Source organism: Oryzias latipes, chromosome 14 (assembly GCF_053564925.1).
Source record: "Oryzias latipes strain Hd-rR chromosome 14, Olatipes_Hd-rR_3.1".
In the NCBI taxonomy this organism is placed as follows: Eukaryota; Metazoa; Chordata; class Actinopteri; order Beloniformes; family Adrianichthyidae; genus Oryzias; species Oryzias latipes.
This window is the reverse complement of record NC_136250.1, coordinates 1,228,052-1,253,702: the sequence shown is the minus strand read 5'-3', so window position 1 is coordinate 1,253,702 and position 25,651 is coordinate 1,228,052. Positions and strand designations below refer to the sequence as shown.

General features: G+C 41.0%; 1 protein-coding gene across 4 annotated transcripts in view; it reads left to right on the top strand.

Annotated features, from left to right (window-relative positions):
• Positions 1–24,927, top strand: part of opcml (opioid binding protein/cell adhesion molecule-like) — a 315,760-nt gene extending 290,833 nt beyond the window's left edge. For 2 of the 4 annotated variants that reach the window (XM_078931040.1, XM_078931041.1), the window contains exons 5-10: positions 3,028–3,165; positions 4,093–4,213; positions 5,013–5,048; positions 5,477–5,628; positions 19,844–19,965; positions 20,046–24,927. In XM_078931040.1, the coding sequence (XP_078787166.1) occupies positions 3,028–3,165; positions 4,093–4,213; positions 5,013–5,048; positions 5,477–5,628; positions 19,844–19,965; positions 20,046–20,333 (857 nt within the window). In that variant the 3' untranslated portion in view covers positions 20,334–24,927. Of the gene's footprint in view, positions 1–3,027; positions 3,166–4,092; positions 4,214–5,012; positions 5,049–5,476; positions 5,629–8,416; positions 10,502–19,843; positions 19,966–20,045 lie in introns of those variants that run through there. The other 2 variants (XM_078931039.1, XM_023962832.2) reach the window with 2 other exon arrangements.
• The last annotated feature ends 724 nt before the right edge of the window (positions 24,928–25,651 follow it).

The window sequence follows — 25,651 nt, the reverse complement described above, 5'->3', positions numbered from 1 at the left end:
TACACCAGCCAGATGTTTAAGGATTTTGCAAGGCATTGGGATTTTACTCATGTCACCAGCAGTCCTGAATATCCACAATCCAATGGTCTTGCTGAGAAAGCAGTGGGCAGTGCAAAACAGCTCATGGAGAAGTCTCATAGAGACAGGACCGATGTGTTCCTCAATCTACTGAATATGAGAAACACTCCTCGTGACTCCACGCTTGGCTCTCCAGCTCAACGATTAATGTCAAGACAGACCCGTATAGCCTTGCCAGTAAGCACTTCACTCCTAACACCTCGACCACTGCAGGCTCAGCAGGTTCATTCCCAGCTTCTTCACAAAAGACTTGTTCTTAAGCGTCATTACGACAAGTCAAGTCGCCCACTTCCACCTCTGACAGAAGGTCAAGCTGTTCGGATGCAGACCCCTCATGGTCATGACAAGCTAGGTGTCGTCAAGAGCATCTGTTCAGAACCAAGATCCTACATCATACAGTCACAAGGAAGAGAATACAGGAGAAACCGCCGCCACATCCTTCCTGTGCCAGAACAGCTGCCCCCAACCCACCTCACAGACGACTCGGACGGTGAAACTCTAACCGATTCCAAAACGAATGGTGACAGACACACACTTCCGTTACGATGCCCTCCACTTGCCAAGTCCACGCCCAATACATCACCTCAGAAGGATTCATCAGGTGGTCACTATATAACACGTTCTGGGCGTGTCTGCAAGCCTAACCCCAGATATATGGACTGAATGTGAAAAAAAAAAAAAAAAAAGTTTGTGTTGATCTGTCACAAGCAATGTTTCGTTTAAGTGTTTTGAACATAAACAAATGTTTGTTGAGAGCTAAAACATATTCATGCTTGTTTTCTGCTGAATATATTCACGTCAGTAAGATTCATTTCTTTTACGTTGGAGCCATCAACATTTTGTTACATTTTGTTTTATACACCTGGAAGGTTTAAGCTAACGAGAAGGGATGTAGATCATTCAGTAGAATGTCTGTATTTTCTACCCTTACGGGACACCGTAGAAAAAAGTTTAGTTCTGTTGCTGGATGTATGATGGCTGCATGCTCGACATTAAAGCGGTGTTCTAGCTCCATCTAGTGTGATCCTTGACTCACACAAACATACAGAGATTTGAGAGAAATCTACACAATCCTCTTCTTAGCCCGTCTTCATCAATGACAGCTCAGCTATTCAGGACTTTGTGGACTGGTTTGACTTTTCAAACCAGTCCACAAAGTCCTGAATAGCTGAGCTTGAGCTCAACATTAAGAAACAAAAAAGATGATAGTGACCTTCTACCCCAGACAGAGACGGTTGGCTGGTTCAGTCCCCACCATCCTTCATGGAGAGCCTGTGGAGATTGTCAAGGAGTACAGATAGCTATAATAAATCTTTGATGACCTGCTGAGGTTTTCCTTCAACAGTGAGGCTATTTTAACAAAGTGCAGTCAGTGTCAATACCTCCTGAAAAAATGAAAATCATTTGGATTCAACAGAGACATTCTGACCAGATTCTATTATGCTTTAATTGTAAATGTAATAACCTTCTCATTCATCTGCTGGTTTTACTCATTAACTGTACAAAACAGAACCCCTCTCACACGGTTAAAATCTGCTCAAAAATCAGAGCACTTGCAACTTAACGTCATTACCAGACAGCAAAAATGATTCAAACTGAGTGAGATTGAGATTAATTAAGATTAAAACTGCATTTGTAAGTAATTTTGTACTCAAATCATAGTGAAAAATTTGCAGTTTGAAAAGATTGTAGTTGTTGCGTACAAACTACTCAAGCTCAACGGCTGGACAGCTTTAATATTGCTCGCCATTTTTGTTGCACTGCTAATGTACGCTCAAGGTTGTGAGGGGCTATAAGCTAGCTGCAGAGAGCGTAAACATGGGGATGGCGTGGAATGAGTACACGCTTGGAATTTGACGCACATAGTTTGATTGTATGCAAATCGCGTAATTTAACCTGAATTTATTTCAAGCAACTAGAGTATGCGATTATAGAGCAGCTCTGTACAGAAAAATGTCTTTTTAACACTGAAGATGATGAAAACTTAACGGAAGAAGTTAAAGGAAATTTCTCACACAGACACAGCGAGAGTGGATAAAATAAAAATAAAGCAACTCTAGAAAGATCTTTATTTATTTATTTTATTTTTTTGCGAGTTTCCTCGCTTCTAGAAACGTTTTTTTGGGGAAAGTGCAGATTTTTCAATTGCAACAAATTCCACCTACAAAAATAATGAAAGATTGGTTGTTTATTAATATACCATTTTATTTATACTTTTCAAAATCTGATATACAGTGTGTTTGCTCAAACTTTTTGTTGAACGTAAGAATTAATGTGTTTCTGTTAACTGGACCCAAATTTTTTACTATCCGAAAACAGACTAATGACTATTGAAAAAGAAAACCAACTTTTGGCCAAAACTAAACTTTTATTCTAAGTCTCCAACACATTTAGGGCAAACATTTTTCTTTTGCAACAACTTGGTTTAGCTCTTAACCCTTGTGCCATCCTATGACCCCCCCCCCCCCCCCCCTTCCATTGACGTGTTCTCCCTACCATGACAAAGGTGGATAAAGGTGGAAAGATTTCATGTAATCCATGGACACCAGTGAAGATCACAAATCAATGAAGAAAAAATGTCAGAGCACTGTCTAGTGGGTCTAGATGACCCAACTCCCAATGGTAACCCTTGTGCTATCCTATGCACTTTAACATTGGGAGTTGGGTCATCTAGACCCACTAGACAGTGCGCTGACATTTTTTCTTCAATGATTTGTGATCTTCACTGGTGTCCATGGATTTCATGAAATCTTTCCACCTTTATCCACCTTTGTCATGGTAGGGAGAACACATCAAAGTAAGGGTGGGGTCATCTAAGATAGCACAAGGGTTAAATTGACTTTTTCATAAAAAAGTAAAAAATCATGGGAAAATACTTTTAGATTTCTCCAGAGCAGCCGTCCTTTTTATTGACCATTAATAAATGCTTTTTATGTTCCTTCTTCACAGGCATATACACATTCGTGGCAGAAGGGCAACATCTGGAGTTGGCAGAAATCACCAAGGAGCAGTCAGGATCATATGAATGCATCGCCTCGAATGACATCTCAGACCCAGATATCAGGACAGTGCAAGTCACAGTCAACTGTAAGAGCCTGGCTGTGACATTTCAACCATTGATCAAAATGTATTTCTTCAGTTTTTTTTTACTTGAACAAAAATATTAAAAAAAAAACATAACTTTGTTGTTATGCTGAGGTATGAAAATGTTTACAGTATATAGAAGTATTGTAATTCCTCTTTAGTGTGTATATATATGTGCATTTAAAGGGCCTATATCCTGCTTTTCTTAAGCCTTTCAGAGTAAATTATAGCCATATATATGATCATTTATTACCTCTAAAGAACTTTTTTTCTTAAAGAAATCTTAATCAGTTTTGCAGTTCATTGTCCAACACAGGAGTAAGACGACTAGATCTCTAAGGAACCCCCTTTCTCTCCGTGTGGTTGCCGCCCATTTCATGACATCAACATAGAGCCTCAGCAGCGTGTCTGGATCTCACCCACGAAAACAAACAAAATCCAAACATTTGCAATGATGGATGTGCATATTGTGAATTCAAAAAGAACGTTTTTAGCCAGTCACTGCTAGCTCAGTTGAGAAAGTGTGTGTGTTTTAGTCTGGGGCAGTGCTGACAGTGCAGACTCTTCCTGGAAGGGGGAGTCCCTTTGTGACATCACAATTCGAGAACCCTCTCGTTTTTGTGGATTGGGAGGGGCTGGTGCTCATAGAGCGGGGTTTTTACAGGAATACTCAGAAATCCATGAATAGCTTAGAATGCCACTGTGGGGTTGTTTTTGTGAGGAATGAACATTATAATAAACATAAAAGCTCAAAAAATTGATTTTTATTATCTAGGCCCTTTAAATAAATTTAAAAAAAATCTATGCATTCGTCTGTTTTAAGATTCCTACTTGTTGACATACTTCACATTCTCATTTTAAGTTCCAATAATAAGCAACCCCAAAAACTCAATAAGGCTGTGGAAACCTTTGTCTTACGTTGACTTGTAGATCCTCCATTCATTTCAAAAGCAAGAAGCACAGGTACTTCAGTTGGCCAGAAAGGAGTCTTGCAGTGTGAAGCCTCAGCTGTCCCAAGACCAGATTTTGAGTGGTACAAAGAAGACCGCAGGCAAGTTTAGTTTTCTTTATTCGTATGACTTGAAACAGCATGCAGTCTGCACACAAACATGTGCTTTTTGCTGCAGGTTGTGGATATAAGGTATTCTATATACAACCAAAAAAATGTACTCTTATCTTGACTATTGGGGAGCAATGACACGCTTTTTTTGTTTAACTAGAAGACCTTGATGTTGGCTTAGTAGGATGAAAACATTTTCCGTTTCCACTCACACAGCATTCTTTATATCCCTGTAGTTGTACTACAGTAATTTCATGTGAATAAGTCCTAGTACGGCTGCACAGTGGTGTAGTGGTTAGCACTCTGGCCTCTTCATAAGAGTCGAGTCCCCAACTGCAAACTTTTTGTGAGGAGTTGGAAGGTCCTCCGCATGCACACATACTTTTCTCCAGGTAATTTTGGTTTCCAACAACATGTTTTGTGGGTTAATTATTTTTTATAAAATTGTTCCTTAAATGTGTGTGTGGTTTTATGTTTCTGTGTTGCCATGCGGCGGACTTGCCAACCATCCGGGTAATACCCTGCCTTTGCCCAACATTGGGTAAGATAGGCTCCACCATCCCTGTGGCCTTGAAAGGGATTAGGCAGGTTATGAAAATTGATGAAATGATATACCGGTACTTCCCATATCAAACAAAGTGGGCCTCCAAAAGGGTTATCAGGGTTGATAAACCATTCTATATTCAGTCTTTGCAGAATGACAGGGCAGTACTTTTGATATAGAAGTTGTTTGATTTCAACCAATCCATCCAGCCATTAGTTTTTTATACCTACTTTTTCCCTTTTGAAGGTTGCTGGAGCCTGTCCCAACCACTGAAGGGCATAGGTAGGTTACACCTTTGATAGTGCTCCGGTCCATAGCGGGGCAACACAAAAAGACAACCACACACACTCATATTCACACCTAAGGAATGTCAGTTCCCAATCAACCTAAGAAGAATCCTTTTGCATAGTGGGAGGAAGGAGTGTCCAGAGAAAATCTGTGCATGTACAAAGAGAACATGCAAACTCTACACAGAAAGGACCCAGCCAGGATGTAATCAGCATAATTAATTAGAGTGCTTACCCCCCCCACCCATGCAGCCCTTTGGTTTCAACCATGAAAACGTTTGTTATCTAATTTCATGAGTATGTTATGTCAGAATTTTGTTTGTGTGAGCTTGGAAAGTTGATCAAAGCCTCTCAAAGGAATTCAGATACAGACTCTTTTCTTGCTCAATGCCAAGGGCTTGAGAGTTTTTTGTTTCTTCACAGGCTTTTCAATGGACTGAATGGGGTAAAGATAGAGAATCAAGGCAAACAGTCGCTGCTCATCTTTTTCAATGTCTCAGAAGAAGATTATGGAAATTACACCTGTGTTGCCATGAATCTAATGGGAATCTCCAATGCCAGTATTATCCTCTATGGTAAGTACACAACACCTACATGTGGTGAAGTTTGTTGCTGGTGAGACACTAACGCCTTTTGGAGTCAGAGTTAGAAACAGTGGTGGTTCTGCACTAACTTACTCCCCGGGCGAGAACCCCCCCCCCCCCCACACACACACACACACACAAACACACAGACAAATTTGACGATATCCTTTTGTGTTACCTATCTTTATTTGGCCATTTTACATTATGATGAATTTTATAAACTCGTTTTACAGGTGGTCAAACTCAGTTGCACAGGGGGCCTAGATCCCAACACGCTTTAAGGCCTGTTCACACCGGGACGAATTTCGCCGGCGATTTTCGCCGACGTTTAACGCCTCGTGACTAAACAAAGGGCACCAATGAGAGTGTGCACACCGACGCGAAAAAACGCCACGCGTCAAAGCGTCAAAAAAAAAAAACGCCTCGGGTTCGTTTTTTTTTTCCGACGCGTCGCGTCGAAATCTATTCGACCAATGAGAATGGCGCTTTTGCACACGTGTCTGGAGCTTCTGAAGTTACAGTAAAACACAACTTGGGGGCGCTCAAACACAAAACTGCCTTGCTGAGCACACATACCAGCGAAGAAGATAGACGCCAAGTAGCGTCTACACAGCCGCGAAGCAATAATGACGGACATTCTAAAATATCCCCTTACCAAGCACCAGTTGGAGCTACTGGTGCTTGAAATATTCATGTTTTCTTTGTATTATTCTGACAAGCGCGTAAATACTTGCTCTCTTCTTCTGAGTGAAAAGCGACTTTAAGAAGCGTAAAGTTGCGCAGCGCCACCTTGTGTACAGGAGTATTTCTGTTTACATTAAGCGCCATCTAATGTCAGGGAATGAAATTGCATGTTCGCTCGGCTCACCGTCAGCGAAAATCGCCTGGGTGTGAACACAAAAAACGTGGCGAAAAACGCTGGCGAATAACGCCTGGCGAATATTCGTCCCGGTGCGTACGGGCCTTTAGGTTGCGGGCGGAACAAGATAAACATTTATTGAACACACTTAAGCTAAACTTTTAAACCTTTAAAAATGAACTTTTTGAACATAAATATGAATAAAAACAGGAATATTCATCCAGATTAAATCAAGTTAAACCTTTTATCATTTATTATATTTATATTTTGCTTTCCATAAAAATATATTCTGTCAAAATACACAAATAGGAACATGCTGCAGAACAAAATAAAGAAGGTGTGAAAATATTAATAATAAGAAATAACAAATCAAATTATTTCATTTTCTTTGCTCTTTTGTCATTTATTTAGAGCTGGAGTCCGGCATCATTTTTAGAAATAAGTTCATTTCTGCTTGTTGTGAAGGTTTTAGGTTTTAGGCTATTCCAAAGTCTGTTGTATAACAAATAAAAGAAAACCAAGAGTGGCGCAAACGTTTTTTCTTCCAAGTACGGGGATGCTGCCCCCCTTTACATTGCGCCCCGGGCAATTGCCCATATTGCCTGTGCCTAAAACCGCTACTGGTTAGAAATATATTTTTTTAAGTAATAAATGCTAAAATATATGTATCAGTATTTTTATCTTACACATAGCAGGTTCTAATTGGCCAAAAGTAGATCAAAGAAAAAATATAGTTGTTCATTGTACCCCAAAAAAAACCCTAGGTGAATACTACAGACAACCAATAACAGGAGACACAGCACCACGGAGGAGGGTCCCACAAGCATAAACACAGAATTGGCATAGAGCAGGATTACCATTGCAACAACACATCATCTGTAGGGTAAAACTAACCCGTCTCACGACGGCTCTTACCTTTACCTTTAAATAAAGTCCAGCTCGGTGGCCTTGTTGTAGAGTGTCTGGCCTGTAACTAGAGGGTCATAAATTCAAATCCAGGCTGAATCATGCCAAAGACTAACTAACTATGGGAATCAATTGAGGGTTTGGATTAGGGGGTTAAACCACCAAATGGTTCCCAAGTGTGGATGTGTCAGCCCAATGCACCCCAGGGGAAGGGTCACATACAGAGAACAAATTTTATACACATAGATCACTTTAACATACAGCTCTCTTCTGAGCAAAAATCTCTGTGACTTATGTGTGAAAGTCCTCCAGATCCTCTTTTTGTTTTAGAAGCATTTAAAAACTCTTTTAATATTCTGAAGCTTGAAACCCTTTAGCTCTGACATTGGTAGCCCATTATTATTTATTTGACATTTTGATTGAAAGGCCAACTTTGAGGAATTTTAGAGCTAAGATAATACATCTGCTATTTTTGCATTTAGTCAGAGAAAAACATAAAACAACAAGCTCCTATTGAACTTCATTGCAAATCACTGAAGGACAAACACAAACTCCTGCACAATCTTCATTTCAACAGAGATACTATCTGCCCCTACCTGACTTTTCAGTGCAGCTTAATGTTAAATCCCAGCACTAATAATAGACACTAATAAGAAACATAACACTAGTAATAGAGAAGCGCAAAACACATTAGCTATTACATGGAAAGTCAAAGCTCAGTGCTGCCTCCACTGTCACTGAACAGGAATACAGCAATTTTGGTTACTAAAATTATCACAATATTTTAAATCATACAGAAATTGCACTTATAGCACAAAGAGTGGGCAAATAATGATTTTATAATTATATAAAGGTATTACCAACAACAACAATTGTAAATGATTACAATTGTGTCCATTGGCAAACTATGATGATAAAAGTTGTCAAAATATATAGGATTTCCAAGCAGCAGTTGAAGTAATATCAGACTGATCCTGTATAAAATTGTAAGTATCGTGTGTTTATCTTCTGCAGGTCCAGGTGCAATGCATGATGTGAATGGATCTGCCATGTTTCCATGTGGCTCTTTAGGCCTCCTCCTTACCACAACAATATTCTACCTGCTTAAATTCTGATGCAAACAGTGATCTTCATGGATCTTGTAACTATGAACAAGAAAAACAGACTATTAGTCCTAAGCAAAGAATAGAGAACCAACAGGTTCCTGTTGAGTTTTCTTGATATTTTTCTTCTGGCTTTGCATCAGAGTCTAATCTCTGTTGGCTTGCCAAGACAGAGAGATGTCAGTTGGAAAGAGGGATAATTTGTAATCATGCACTAATTTGATGATAGTAGAAATACAGTTTGTGTGTCCTTAAACCTTTTTTGTATGTGGAAAGAGAAATGAAAAAAAATCTAACTGTTAATAGTTGACTGTTTATTGCTCAATATTGAAGTGTAAATTAAGAGTATTATATTTACTGTGTCACATCCTGTTCAATATCTGTACAATACCATTAATTATTTTTGAGTAAAAAACAAAAAAAGGACATAATGCAATGTGATTGTTAATTTTACTGTATTTTTACAGTTGTTATGCAAAACAGTTACTGGTCCTTCATTATAAACAGCTTCAAATGATACATCAACTCCATATTAAGTTCTCAGGCCAATTCCTAAAGCATTGGACATCCCACGTTTTATCTCTGTCCAAGTGTGTGCAGAAATTACTGAAGATGTCTTGAATTACCAGAGAAAAAAAGCATTTATTTATAAAAAGGACATCTTTGATGTACATCATCACAGTTTGCTAGTGGCAGCTTCAAGTCTTATTCTCACTGACTATTAGAAATAAGGTTTTTGCACATATGTAAGTTTGGAACACTTTAGAGCAAAAACACAGAATAAAGCCCACCTTTACTCTGATCAAGACAAGCTGAGCGTAAATAGCTTATACCTGTTTGGCCGTAACACAAATAATGTTGTAGGAATCATTAAAGCTATCTTTTGGTGGCGTTAGTACTAAGCTGATTTTTAAGGTAATGCACTATAACTATTAAACATTTCCCACAAGTTATTATTTTTTATTTTTTTAAGAATTCATGCCAGTATTTTTGAGGACTTAAGGTTTTAAAAGAAACGTCTTTTGGGCCTGTCAAGCTGTTAAGCTTCAATTTTCTTTTTATCCTTCCACCTTTTTTAAATTTTCTTTTGAAAATAAAATACACATTTATAAGTTCATTCAATTAACTGGATTATGTAGTTGCCACTATGGTTCAGTAACTAAATGCGAAGGAGACGTATGAGCTAAATACGCATCAACATGCTGTCAATCATCATTACTTTATCTACTTTTATTCAGGGAAGAACGCTTTTTTTATTTGGTGACCTATTTTCCTACAAAATAACATATTGTTGACTGTCAAAAGTCTGCACTAAGCTTTCATCCAAAACTCTTTAACACCACATTAGAGAGGAGAATGACTTAAATGATTCTTCCCTGAAGCTGTGATGAAGCTGTTTTCAGGTGTTGCAAATTTGTCCTTTTAACCTCACCCCTGTGCTAATGTATGGGTTAAAATTGTGTTCAAGGTAACAGGAAAGGGACAAAACTGGTGTGTGTGTCTTTATTGTAGTATCATGTTAAGTTGTGTTTTTGTGATGATAATAGTGAATCAGTCAACTGCGGTCTTAAATCATTGAACCGGATTTCACTTGTAGGCTTTGTTGCTAAAAGCAAACAGATCAGGTGCAGAGACATGCTGCAAGTTAACCATGCACTTAAATCCTTTTGTTAAAAAAAGAGTTATTTCAAAGAACAAGCTGAAATACTGTTGTATTTTGTGCATGAACGTAACATTTTCTTTTAGTTCCTGCATTAACTTAGTTATATTTCATTGGAGAACAATTGAGTATCTAAGAATACTCATGGTTGATTTTTAAAATATTCAATTCGTTTCTTTGCTCATTTTCAGTTTCACAATTATACATATTTGGCAACCTGTTTAGTTTATTTTCTGATATACTGGAGACTGAGCATATATAATAGTCATTATTGTGATTTGCTGTCTTTGTATTCTTTGAGAGGTTGAAAAGTTGCCCATAAAATGGCTAAATGTTGATCTGACTTAGCAGTGATTTGTTGTACGTTATTTTGTATTTTATCCTTAGAGAAAGCTTTAAATCTTTGCCACTGTGCCTTTAGCCCCAGTGTTTACATTCTTTCGACTTCTGAAACTCTTTAACCTTTTACACAATTAGTTTAATTCCAGCAGATTCTGAGGCAGAGAAATGTAGGGTCGCGTTAAAATTCAACAAAAGCAGCTGATCCAAACCAGCTTTTCTCCGAGTCAGAATCAGATTATTTACGTCGATTGCATAAATGGTCAAAGAGTTACAATAGTTCAAAGAGCATTAGAATAAAAACTATATTGATCCCAAAAAGAGGAAATGACCTTGTTACCACAGCTCTATTAAAGAGAGCAGATAGATCATGAATAACACAAAAAATACACTTATAAAGATAATAATGAATGTCCAGTGTCTAAAAAAACGATCTAATAACTGACAGGAGTAGGGATCTTTGTAAGCGCTCATTCCTGCAGCGAGGTGTGAAAGTCCCTGAATGAAGGAGCTCCTCTGTGCGCCCATGGTCTCATGCAGAGGATGACGATGAAGAGGATTTTTCATGATGGATTCTACTTTCCTTTACATCTTCCTCCTATCCATCACCATAACAGACTCTCCAGGACATCCCAGAACAAAGCTAGATCTCTGCACCAGTTTGTCATTCTTTTCCTATTCCTGTGAGTGCATCCCCACCCCCCAGCAGCTGACTCTGTAGAAGAAGTGCTGGTGCAACAACGTCGACACGAAAAACCCTCAGTCTTCTCAGTCTCTCCTGCAATCTCCGGTGGCTTCTCTGGCATCAATTTGTTGTGACGACACAGCTGATTGTGTGAAAGTTGCACCCACAGACCGCTTCAGACCCAGCAGTTGTAAAATATAGTCTAAAAAGGAGTAGCAGGCACATCACGACACTTGGTAAGTGTAAAAAAAAAAGCCAATGTTAGTCAAAAACAGGTTAACAATTAAAGAATAAAAAACAAAAAATACCTAATATTTTTAGGTATGTCAAAGTTCTTTATTCAAAGTCATAAATAAGGGACTTCCGGCACTGCATGAAGCAGTGATGAAGATATGGTCGAGGCCTTGGTGGAAAATAAAGTGACCTACTCCTGAAAACTAAAAGAAAACAAGAAGCACCCCCCCCCCCCCCCCCTTTTTTTAGTGTGTGTAACAAACGTACCGATCCAGTGACACATTTTACCTCGGATTTACAGGGAAAATCCAGACCAGCGAGGAGGATCTGGATAGCCTGATGTGCTACATCAACAAGCAGTATGAGCACTTCGCCATGGGAAAAACCACCCAGCCAGGCAAGTCAGCTTCCTCCAGGAAGCGGAGCCGTCCGGAGGAATCCCCGGGGGCTCCTCCACCGAAGACCCAGTTCGAGTCTAACGCGTGGGAAATGCTTCTTAGCATCAACGCTAAGCTATCTAGCTTCGACAGCCATCTTTCCGTTCTGGAGGTCCTTCTTGGGAATTCCAAAAAATTAAGGACTGTCTGGAACTCTTCCAACAGCAAGTGGAAACCCTGAACGCACAGAACTCAGCACTGAGAAAGTCGGTAAGTTCTCTCTCTCATGGAATGAGCCGACTCTCTGAGGAAAACAAGAAGATCAAAGAGTTCATTCTGGATCTTCAGTCGAGATCAATGCGAGATAACCTGGTGGTCATGGGAATATCAGAAAAGCCAGAAGAAAACACAGAGGAAAAAATGTAAGGCTTAATTCAAACCCAGCTTGTCACCCAGCAACCGTGGTAGGGAGCCCCGGAGGACTGATTTCAGAAGGGACGATCAGTTCCCCAAAGAAATCTCGGAGCGTCTTAGGATCCTGTTCCCCATCAGAAAGAAATTTCTGAATGAAGGGGCCCGCGCTGTCATCTCTGTGGACCGGCTTTACATGAACGGACAGGTCCACCGCGACCCAAACGTCACCCCCTGGCTCTACTAAAGCAGATATGAATCCGCACTCTTAACACTCCAGGTGATAGTTTATTCTTATATTTGACACACTGGGCATAACTCACGGGGCATAAAGGTTTTCCATGTTAGTTAATATCACCACCAGTATCTTTCATAAGCAGCTGCAGACCTGTTTCTAATAGATTTGTTCTGTTTTTTCCCTCACCGTTCCCTTCATGATTTCCCCCTCTGCAGTCCTTTCCTCCGCAATCTATACTTCACTTCACCTAAGCTGGCACATAACTCAGCCACACTACAACTCAGCCACACTACAATAGTACTGATCTGCACAACACACTTAGATACTGCACAACACACTTAGACACTCAACACGTCAAGCATTACATCACATACTACACATCATCTACACATAATGTCACAAAGCAACCATAAGCGCACCAGTCTACTGTATGAACGTAGATACCGTAAATTCCGGGTTATAAAGCGCACCCGATTACAAGCCGCACCCACCTATTTTAACGTGCTTAAATATTTTTGTACATACACAAGCCGCATCAGTATACAAGCCGCTGCCACGACAAAGCGCGTCCTGACTACCTGAGTGTGCATGGCTCATTACCACACTGTGGGCAGGTACTGGCCTTGTCTCAAGCTCATGTATCTAATTACACCCACATCTGAAACAGCATGGACCTCTATTCTGTTCACAAGTTCCTCAGTTATGGGTTTTTTTATTTGATTTTTTTTTATTTTTTTTAACTTATTGACAAACTAGGTATCATACATAAAATTACTAACAGTAACCATATAATCAACATTACATCCCTCAGTTATGATGAGGAAATTTACATCCGCGATCCCCCATTTCCCATGAGTCTTAGGGGCTAAAGGCAGGGCCAACGCCCGGCTCGCCACACTGTTGTTCGTGTTTAAGAATGAGCAAGGAGCAGCAGTGCATGGAGGGGTGAAAAGGAACAGCTCTCCTTCCACTTGTGTCGCGGCAGCGTTATGGGAGTAACGGGGCTGGTTAAAAAACATCAGTAAAATAGCGCGCGCCTCAGCGCGGCGCGTTCGTCAGAAGCTTCCTTTCACAACAAACACTTGTTGCTCCCCGGACGCCTCTGCGCTCCGCGCTCGCCAAGCGGGCTCCTTGTCTCCCCTTCCTATCCGAAAAGCTCACACGGCGGCTGTGAGCTTTTCAATGCAAAATTCCGCTCAGTCAGAAACCGTAAAAACGACCAAATGGATTTGTGTTTCCAGTCGTGTCCCGACAAAATAAAGGCTGATGTTATTCACACATATTTACGTGCAGCCAGCCGAGTCACTATGACTCAGAGGTAAATAAACTTCTGAGCATGCGCTGTTCTCTCCGTCACGCAGCTGACCGGCATTTCCATTTACTGATGGGGGATTTTTTCACGCTGCTTTTAACGATTGCTTTTAACTTGAAAGCTTTATCATATCGTAGCGGCGATCAAGTGCACGTTGGGTCTAATGGCACCAAAGGATTCTGGGATGCGGCCGGGCATGCGTATTTCTTTTTGTTGAACCATGACTGAAGTGTCTAAGACCTGAAGTGACCTCCATGCTGTTTGGCTGCTCAGAGGTGTGTTAAAAAAAATGACTTGTGCTTGGTGGTGGATGGCGCATACAAAACCATTCAACGAGCCCGAATGTACGTACATGGCGGCCGCCAATCAAATCCATAAATTAGCCGCGTCACAGAATAAGCCGCAGGGCTGTGAGCGCAGGAAAAAAGTAGCGGCTTGTAGTCCGGAAATTACGGTACTAATTTTTGCACTAATCAATAATATACATTCTCTAACATTCACCTTAACAACAGCATGCCCACCCTAAGGTTAGTTACATGGAATGTGCACGGAGCTGGAACCAGAGAGAAGAGACTGAAAAAAATGACAAAATTAAAGATCTCAAAATTTTCAGTGTTTCTTCAAGAAACTCATATGTCTATTTCATCTGTGAATATCCTGGCCACAGCAGATTTTCCAAACGTAGATTTATAACTTGTTATAATTTTAGACAGAGAGGAGTAGCAATCATGATAAATAGGGGAATTAAATTCACAGAAGCCAGAACAGTCATAGACCCAGAAGGAAGGTTTGTAATACTCACTCTTTCCACTCAAAATATGCAGCTCTGCTTAGCTAATGTTTAGGCCTCCAATGTAGATCATCTGTTGTTCTTTCACTCCTTCCTCTCTGTGCTATCTGAGCACACAGAAAAATCAGTGATTTTTGGGGGAGACCTCAACACGTCTTTAGACCCAACAATGGAAAGGCTTAATAAAACAGAAAAGCTTAGAGTCCACAAACACTGTTACACATGACACATGATCCAGTCGCAATAAACAACTCTTTCAAAACTTTTACCAAATTAGTAGATTTCTCAACAGCAATGATTTGCCTAGACCAGGGGTGTCAAACTCATTTTGGTTCAGGGGCCACATTTAACCAGCGCAAAGACATCTAATCCCAATTGGGCCGGACCAGTAACATAAAAGCAAAAAACAGCTTTTTTTTTTTTTTTTTTTGGTAGCCTAATCATTTATTATAACGCATTCATTCAGAGGCCTATGGATCTCAAATAAAATGCATTTCACTTTTTAAAAAAATGGTTTATTCAATTTTAAACAGACTGAATATTTTACATCTGACACTGAAACAATCCCAATAATAAACTCAAGAGGGGCTACAGAAAAAAATGAAACACCTGCCTAGAATGTAAATGTGCAAACATTTGTGAACATAATAATTTGGAATTAACCTCCTTTCTCTCCTGAAACTTCAGCCAGACAGCAACATCGTGCGAAACACATCATGACCAGACTGACGTCATGTGACCAGTTCACTCCAACATCATCCAGCACAGGGACTAGAGAGCTGACTGTCATCAGCTGTTGCTGTTTCCATCAATTCAAGAAACTCTGCTGTGACGTCTCTTTAACACCTTTAATAAATATGTACAGCTGTTCAAATCTGTGATGTTGGTGCTTTCATCAATAGTGACTGAAAATACAATAAATGACTGAATTCCTTCATTTGGCGCCCAAGTCTCCTCAGAGATGTTGTACCTGCAGTTGTAATCCTTGACAGACTCATGTTGGCAAAGGTCGACTGCTCTTTCGGAACAAGACTTCTGCAGCCTTCAGCATTTTTTCACAAGTTCACCGTCCTAAAATGGTTTGGATGTTTGCTCCAATTTGTCTGCAATAAGGTGTCTGTCACTGCTCCATCACTGACGTCACGGTTGCAGTAAATGCAGACGGTTGTTTTTCAGTCCAGCTAATAGTTGCTAAATCTTTTCTTTCCTTAACTGCAAATGGTGAAACTTTTTCTTTATGGTGAGTCTTATAGTGGTGCTGAACGTTATATTCTTTGAGCACTGCGACCTGTTGATGACCTACCAAGCACGCAGGTTTTGCATTCAGCTCCGTGAACAAAAAAAAATGTCAATTTTTCCTGGAAAGCTCAGCACTTCACTTCAACCTTTTGTCTTTCTGACAACATTTTGTTCATTATTATGCCAATACTGATCATTCTTATAATGTAACAGTGGTGAGGCTCGCGGGGAACCAAACTGCATCTTATCCAGACACAGAGCTGTTAGGTTTCCCTTTTGTCACATGCAGATATTTGCTGTTTCACCTGTTTTGTTTTTCCTTTGCTCTCCCTAGTGGCGGAATTGCGCATTTCGGTTATTTCTTTAAAAAAATCATCAAAACAAATAAATCACAATTCGCCACAGGAATGGACTAGAAACGTGTTTGTTTTTTTAAACATCACAGATCAACAACATTATAACTTTTACTCTTCATGACTGGGCCGGATTGAATCCTCTTGGGTCGTTTGTTTGACACCCCTGGCCTAGACCAATGGAAGAACAAATTATAGCCCTAGAGTCCCCTTTTACTGAAGAAGAGCTACATAAAGCATTAACCAACATGCCTAGAAAAAAGCCCCAGGACCAGACGGCTTCCCAGCAGAATTTTATCAAGAGTTTTTGCCTACTTTAGCTCCTACTTTTCTCAGAATGACAACAGAAATTAAAGAAAAAAATTATCTACCTCCAAATATGAACTCTGCCAGCATAATTTTTTTCTGAAACCTGTCAAAGATCCCACATCACCCAAGCCGGGGATCATATCACACCTGAGCCAGGGGTCTCCGTGTACCTGTGGGGTGGGTTCTGGTCCTTGTCCCTGAGTGCCGGGCCTCGCCAAATTTCCAACTGTGGCCAAGCCTGGTTGGGCCATGTTTACACCACCCCTCGTGGGCCCCCCTTTTCCCCTGGGTGCCCCCCTCCTGGGTGGGGACGGCTGGCCCCTGCCTTTCTCCCTTCTGGACCAACCGTGGGCCGGGTGGATGGCTGCCTGGAGCGCGGAGCGGGTCTCCCTTGGGGGGTCCTGGCTCGTACCTGGGGTTGGGGCAGGGGGATGCCCAGAACTCCTGGGTGGTGATGGTAAATGGTAAATGGCGTATACTTATATAGCGCCTTTCTTCCTACAAGGACAAAGCGCTTTACAGTCACAGACCCATTCACCCAGTCACACACACATTCTCTCACACATTCACACACTGGTGGCGGCTCCGCTGCCAAACACAGGCGCCCGCCTACCACCAGAGGCAAGGTGGGGTTCAGTGTCTTGCCCAAGGACACTTCGACTCATGGGCGATGTTGCGATGATGAGGTGCTCGTCTCGGGCTGTGGGCCCCCTTCTCGGGTGGGGCCCTTTGTTGGGCCCTCCCAGCGCGGCGGGGGGGCTGCTCTCCTGGTTGGGCTGGGGAGGCACTCTCTTTCCCCCTATGCCTCCCTGCTCTCTGGCTCTGGGGGCTTCGCGGCGGTCCTGCTGGCCCTGGCCTGGGTGGCGGATGTGATTGCCTGGGGGGCGGTTGTTCCCTGCCTGCTGCCGTGTGGCGTTGGGGGTTTTGGCTGCCGCAGCTGCTGCGGCGGGGGTCTTGGTGTGGGGATGGCTGGGCACTCTCTCCTTTTCACATTCCACCATCCATTTTAGAATGACATAAACACTCAGTTGAGCACAGGTGTTAGCTCACCTTTGCACTAATAGTTTGCGTGATTGAATGAAATATTTCACACTAGTTGGTTTGAAGGCATAAGTATGCGTGTGTGAACACTATCTGTATTGTGTACATGTTGACATGTGGACATTTTTGCAGCTCGCAGGTGTGTTTACCACATTTGAGTGTGTGTGTGGACAGGCCCCGCCCCTTTGAGATTTGTATTACATCTGAACCTTACCGTAATGATAAACAGCCAGAAACTTGTTGCTTTATGCTGCTTCATGGTTTTACCCCCCCCCCCCCCCCCCTTCCTATTATCACCCTCTGATCCCCTCCTCTCTCTGACATCCCTCTCTCTTCGTCCCTCCTTTCCTTTTCTGTCCGGTCCAACACAAAAGATTTTCAAATATGATTAAAATGAATAAAGTTTGGCCTCAACTACAAAAGGGGTTTATTCAGACATACCTCTGGTTTGTCTGAAGATTAATAACCCCTGTTGTTAAAGTAAAATGTGTCCAACACAAGAGGCCGTCAGCTCTCATCTGCCTGCCCAGCTGTTGGACAGGACAAGTAAAAAAGAAAAACAGAAAAGATCCCACATCACCTTACCGACCCATTCCCCTGATTAATGCAGAGCTCAAAATAATCAGCAAAGCTTTGGCAGGAAGGCTGGAGAAGGTAGTGCCTTCTCTCGTACATCCTGACCACACAGGATTTTATAAAGGGAAGACATTCTTCCACTAACATCCGTAGATAAAATAACTTCATAGATCACACAAATATCAATAAACAAGAAGCAACCATTGTGTCACTGGATGTAGAAAAGGCTTCTAATTGGGTTAACTTTAAGTACCTAACAGTCACCTTGAATAAATTTGGCTTTAGACAATCCTCCATTGATTGGATTAAAATATTATATGCTTCTTCGAATGCTCGTGTCAGAACCGATGATCAAACATCTTCAAGCTTTAACTTACAAAGAGGAACCAGACAAGGCTGTCCACTATCTCCATCTTAATCTGCACTCTTTATTGAACCTCTAGCTGGTGCAATTAGGCAAAGCCAAGATGTTGAACGCATTCAGACCAGAAATGTAGAACACAAAATAAGTCTTTATGCAGTTGAATTTTTATTATTTAATCCAAATTCACAATCTTCTATTTGCAAAACCATGTCCCTAATTAATACATTTTCCTCATTTTCTGAATACTCCATAAATTGGTCTAAAAGCACAATTCTGCCAATTAACTACAATCATCTAAACCCATCATCCATTAAAATACCAACAGCCACCATAAGGTACTTAGGTATAAATATTTCTTCTAGGCTTTCTGATCTATTCATTGATAAAGAAACCTCATCAGTGGCTGTACTTCCTGAGGAGGCTGAGGAAGTTCGCCATGCCCCCAAAGATCCTCAGCCAGACCTATAGCTCTGTTGTTAAGTCCATCTTGACCAGTTGCATCACAGTGTGCTAATACAGCACTACCTCCATGGACCGCAAACGCCTGCAGAGATTGGTGAAGACTGCATCCAAGATCACCAGGACTCCTTTCCCCTAGCTGCAGAGCATCTACAAGCACAGGGTTCACAGGAGAGCTGCCTCCACCATCAAGGACCCCACCCACCTGCAACAAGGTCTGTTCACTCTCTTCCTTTCAGGACGGATGTAGAGGGGTGTGAAGTGCAGGACTACAAGACTCAGGAACTCTTTCTTTCCCTCTGCCATCAGATTCCTCAACAGCTGACAGGAATCTGGAACAAAAAACAACCTTTGAAGGCTCCCCAGCGGGTCATCAACACCACCCAAAAGATCGTTGGCTGCCCTCTCCCTACTCTGGAAACCCTCCACAGCTCCCGCTGCCTCAACAGAGCAAAAAACAAAAAAACATCATCAAAGACTCTTCACACCCCGGACACTCCCGGTTTGACCTGTTGGCATCGGGCAAATGCTACAGGGTCAAGCTAAAGGACATAAAGATTTCAGAATAGTTTTTATCCAACTGCCATAAACAAGTTAAGCCTGGATCTCATCCTACAATTTATGTTAGTTTGCGAGCTTTCTTACATTAATTATTTTTGTTATTATTATTATTTCTCCGGTTTTTAACAATTTTTACATATATTGAAGCATTTTTTATTTAGTTTTATGTATTATTTTTGTAGTGAGTTGATTACATTTTTTTTAAATGGATCAATACTGCACTGACTAAAAGGCACTTTTAATTTCATTGTATGTATGACAATGACAAATAAAGATCTATCAATTAATGTTTATTATTGCTGCTCTTACACCTTAATATTCAACAACATCGATGTGTATCATACTGTTTAGTTCATGAAAGTCTCTTTCTTGTCATGGTGCCTCTGTCAGACCCCTCCCCTCTCTGCTTGGCTCCTGATTCAACACAGCTGCTTTCACTCACCTCATCACCCGCCTGCCTTCAAAAGGAGATCCAGGACCAGTATTCATCGCCAGTTCATTGCTCCTCTATGGTGCATAGTATGGTTGCCTCGTTCATAGCCATAGTTGTTGTTTTGCTCTTGCCTAAGCCTTGCTCTCCGTTTGTCTTCAGGATTCATTCACCACGAGTGGCCGCAGCAGTCATCCACCTCCCGGATTCAAGCTCAAGAACTCTTCCTGTTCCACCACGAGCCTCTGCCTACACAAGGTTGTTTCCACCAGTGACGCCACGGGCCGCAGGAATGAACCATCTTCACCGTGGGTTCTTCTCGGACGTTACAGCTCTGCCAAAAACCATCTACAAACCAAGAACCGAAAATTAAAACCCTTCTTACTTACCATCAAACTCACCTGTGTTTTTTTTCAGGGTTCCAGCGTCTGGGTCTGTCTGTTAAGCTAGCCATGACATTTCTTACAATTACTCTGAGCTGAATTTGGACAACAGCTGATTAGTATATAGGTTTTGTAATTTACTGATGCACAGTTATATTTTATACTTGGGGTGAATGTTACAAATTATATCGTAAATATCCTATCCTATCTTTTAATTCATTAAATTATTTATTTTTAACTTGTCCTGTCCAACAGCTGGGCTAACAGATGAGAGCTGAAGGCCTCCTGCTTTGGAAATATTTTACTATAACAACAGGGGTTATAAATCTTCTGACACACCAGAGGTATGTCTGAATAAACCCCTTTTGTAATATGAGGCCAAACTTTATTCATTTTAATCGAAATCTTTGTTGTTGGACTGGACAGAAAAGGAAAGGAGGGAAGAAGAGAGAGGGATGTTAGAGAGGGGGTGATGGAGAGGTAATAATAAAAAGAGGGGGGGTAAACCATGAAACAGCATAAGGCAACACGTTTCTGGATGGTTATACTCATTACGGTGAGGTTCAGATGTAATTCATGTCTATAAGGGCTGGGCTTTTCCACACACACCCTAAAATGTTATAAACACACCTGTTGGCTCCAAAAATGTCCACATGTCAACATGTACACAATACAAATATTGTTCACACACGCATTATGCATATAAACCAACTAGTGTGAAATATTTCATTCAATCACGCAAAATAATAGTGCAAAGGTGAGCTAACACCTGTGCTCAACTGCGTGTTTATGTTCTTCTAAAATGGATAATGGAATGTAAAAAGGAGGGTGAGTGCCCAGTCATCCCCACACCAACACCCCCGCTGCAGCAGCACCTTATGGCCTTTAGAGTGAACAGCAAAGTAAGCATCTCATTGTACAAGGAAACCCGTATCCTTACTGTACATATTACAATAAACCCATTTGAAGCTCCTCTGTGGCAACAGTGCGGTTTTACATCCTGGTTGTGAAACAGCTCTACATTCACTTTAGGGTGTTGGAGCGTTCGTAGAAGTTTTCTCATCCAATCCATATGTTTTTTATGGATTTCGAGAAGGCCTTTCCACTATGTTCCCAGTGGTGTCCTGTGGAGGGTGCTCTGAAAGTATGGGGATGGGGAGTCTTACTGAGGGCTGTCCGGTCTCTGTATGACCGGAGCAAGAGCTTAGTTCCCATACCCGAGAGTAGGTTGGACCTGTTTCCTGTGCATGTTGGATTTATGCAGGGCTGGCTGGTTCTGCTCGTAGTCAGAATTTCTTGGTGCACCCAGGGGCCAGAGTTTTCTTTAAGATGATCTTACAAAGACAAAGTTGTCTTCTGCTACTGCCTTGACTTGAATGATTTAAAAAATGCACCACCACCTCCTCAATCTCATTAAACCTGCTACAGCTCTACTGTCCTGGTTTTTCTTGCAGCAAAGTTATTTAAACATCATCACTTGACAACAGCTTTAAGACCAAATGGTTTACACTTTGGTCTTAAAGACCAAAGTTGTTGGACCGGACCGGTCCAAGGTTCTGGTTGTGAACACCATAAAGGATTTTGAGAAGTGTTAGATCAAGGACGTCTGAACCAACACGCAGTAATAAATCAAAGAGTCAAATATAATTTTAAGAAATGAGACGCCTCGGAACTGCTCTATCTCTAAAAGTCTGAAGTGACCCTGATTTTCAGCACAGTTCTGACCTGCAGACAACTTTCAGCACCGCTGATAACAGCCACAGAAGGATACAGACCTTTGTCTAATGTCTGCAGACATAACAGCAAAGAGAACTATAAACTCTCTTTAACGCTTGTGCTATCCAAGGCACTTAGACATTGGGAGTTGGGTCATTTAGAACCAATAAGCAGTGCTCTGAACCTTTTTTCTTCAATGATTTGTGATCTTCACTGGTTTTCCATGGATTACATGAAATCCTCTTCACCTTTATCCACCTTTGTCATGGTAGGGAGAACACGTCAATGTAAGGATTGGGTCATTCGGACCCCTTAGGATAGCGCAAGGGTTAAACCCAGAAGAATGGCTGTTAATCAGCAGAAGGAGGAATACCAACCTTAGAGAATCGACAGAATATGGACCCTGTTATTTCTCAGCATTACAATAAAATAAATATAATAAAAATGCTTATGCAATTATTGAAGATGGTTAAATGATTGATTTCGAATTATATAACTTAACTTGCTCCAAAAATTGTTTCTTAAATTTTTTCTAATGAAACATAATTAGCACATATTTTTTACTTTCGATATTTGATCTATTTATGCTATGAATGTTTTTGAAACAGTGTTGTCTATTTTTCTTATGTAGTATTATTTTTTAATGATATACATGATTTTAAGTCTATTTTTTTACATAATAATTAATTAATTCATCTTTGTCCTGTGCTTTATTTATAACAAAGGATTCTTAATTCTGTCAGATAAAAGTTATAAACCAGATATTGATAAATCATGTAATAAAATGGTTATCGTAGAATTCGCTTCCTTCCACTCCCTTTCAGGCAATATTTAATTTATATCTAATTATAAGTTTGATATGTCATTGTATGAATGTATAACTGATGATTGTATCATTTTTCTGTGTATTTTTCTTATTTAATTGCTTGAAATAAACCATTTCAAATCAAAATCAAATCAAAACTTTTGAAATTAAGGTTCCTGCTTTATGAAGGCAATTCTTCCTGTAACTGGAAGAATGGCAGAAATTCTCAGGTAGCAGTTAGCAGTGACCTTATCCGTTAGAGCAAGGTCTATTAGGGACTTCCAGGGGCAACGAAATAAGATGGACGCATAGTGGTGAGCTCCGATTCCTCGGCGGAGAGAAAGGGCTTCCTATTCAGTAATTATAAGACAAAACTCCTTTAAATCGAATACGTCAGGAGGCATACTCAAGGATTCGGAAAAATTCGGCAAAACACACCAAAACTGCGAAAACGAGGAAGACCACGGAGAAGAACCCATGTTAGCAGAAAATGCAGCAGCTAGCCCCGATCAACAGGTCCTGCTCCAAGCGCTAGCCTCACTCTCGAAAAACCTGAAGGACTTCAAACATGACATCAAACAATAGCTTGCCGAATTCAAGAACGAAGTCATGAAGAATTTGAAAGACGACCTTGCGGATTTTAAAGAAGATATTCTTCAAAAACTGCTAAATCAAAACACGGAGATAGCAGAGGCACAAACGTGGATAACTGATTTGGACTCAGTCTGCTTGGAGATGAAAGAGACGCTTTTGACGGTGGTGAAAGAAAATGCCAAAATGCGCGACAAAATCGTTGATTTGGAAAGTCGCTCCAGAAGAAATAACATTTGGATTTACGGTGTTCCTGAAGACAAAGAAGGGGGGGTCTGTCATTGACTTTGTGAAAGAACTTTTTAACAAACACCTGTCCCTTCCGGAGGAAACAGAGCTGCAAATCCAACGAGCGCACAGGGCGCTGCTCCCCAAAACCGCCGCCACGGCCACTCCAAGATCAATAATAGTGAACTTTCTACAGTTCCACGTCAAAGAGCTGGTTCTTCGCAAACCCTGGCAGCAGAAGATCTAAATAAACGGCAGACAACTCTATTTCAACAATGACTATGCGACTGAAATCATGGAGAAAGGTAAGGCGTATGGTCCTGTCAAAGTGGCGCTAAAAGGAAAAGAAATTCGGTTCCAAACGCCGTACACGAAGATGCGAGTGCACTGGGAAACGGGTCTGAGGATCTACGAAACAGCGGAGGAGGCAATGGAGGATCTGAAACGGCGGGGAATCCAAGCAGCAGTGACGGCAAGCGCGAACACCAGCGTGACAGCGGCGGAGCGGCTGGAAGCACAATGCACAAGGGTCAACACAATGCACTTGTCTCTAAGGAGAAGCTGACAAAGTTCAGAAGAGCTTCAGAGTGAAGACACGGAGATGAGTGTGATGATAACGTTCTTTAACTGAAGAAAAGAGAGGGGAGGAGAAAAAATAGGGATCTGCTTTCCCTTATAGAAAATTTATGTTTTTAGATCTTATTCTTTATTATATTGCAGTTTTGTCTTTAGTGTAAAGTGAACTCATTTTGAACTCATCAGGACTTATTCTCCAGTGACCTTCAGTTATGCTTTATAGTTTTAGCAGCAACTAGGACCTCTTTGTGCAAATCTAGGGACGAATCCAGAGACGCAATAAATATGTCATGGACTACAGATCTACTATCTGGGTTGAACATCTTATCCTTGGGAAAGTGTTCAGATTCTTGTTCTCATGTGGAGGTTGGAGCCGACCTTCACCCTGGATGCCGGTAATGGAACCTAAGGTTATCCAGGAATGAGTGATGGGGACTCTTTTCATCGATGAACTGAGTGCACCCTCGTATCTGGTCCGACGGCAGGGAGGAATGAATCCAGAGGCTGATACTCCAGCTATTGCCCAAAGGAAGCAGGCGGGCTATCAGCTGACGGAGGAGTTTCAACACACATGTTTAAAAGACTGTTTTGGTACTTTTCTGTTGTTCTCAGGAAAACCAATGAATAATGCGCATGTAACTTGTGCGTCTGTAGGTCTTTTAACTTGAGAACCCAGATATCTGCAAAAATGTCTTTAATCTGTGTTAGAGCTATTGTCAGGGCAATAAACTTTGTGTATTTTTAATCCGGTTGAATCCTTGGTTTGCTTTACACTCTCGACTCCTGAACACGCACGGATGGAAAGATCTAAAAGCGGAAGATTTCTTTCCTACAATTTTGGTGACCCTGACGTGATGTCAGGGTGTAACGAACGCGGAACCGAACGGACCGGATTATAATGGTATATTTTATGAGATTACGAGACTTTCGTCGTAAAGTCAGGGGACAGCCCCTCCACGTGTTCGATTCTCCTGAGGGCCCTCATACAAAAGGTAAGCAGTGCTTATTGTAAATTCTGCATATTGATTACGTTTAGGGCTGCACGATATGAGGAAAACTCGCGATATGCGATATTTGTGATTAATAATGCGATAACGATATAATTTGTGGTATATAAACAAATAGCAAAACAACCAAAAACATTTCCATTTCACTTCAACAGTTTAAAAATTATACTCCAAATGACCCTTGTCGACGTAAGAGGCAAACATCAAACATTAAAGGGCTCATCTGACTGATCAACAAGGTAAACGGGTCCTTCCGATTGGTTAAATGCATAAAGGGATTTATTTCATTTGTTCAATATTTCAAGCTGCCATGAGTTTGTTTTAGCACATTTAAGGTAACCATTTATTGCGATTTTCGCCGTCTTTTGCGGTATGCATATTGCACAGCTTGATGTCGCGATAACGATACATTTGCGGTATATTGTGCAGGCCTAATTACGTTATTCAATTATTGAATAACTC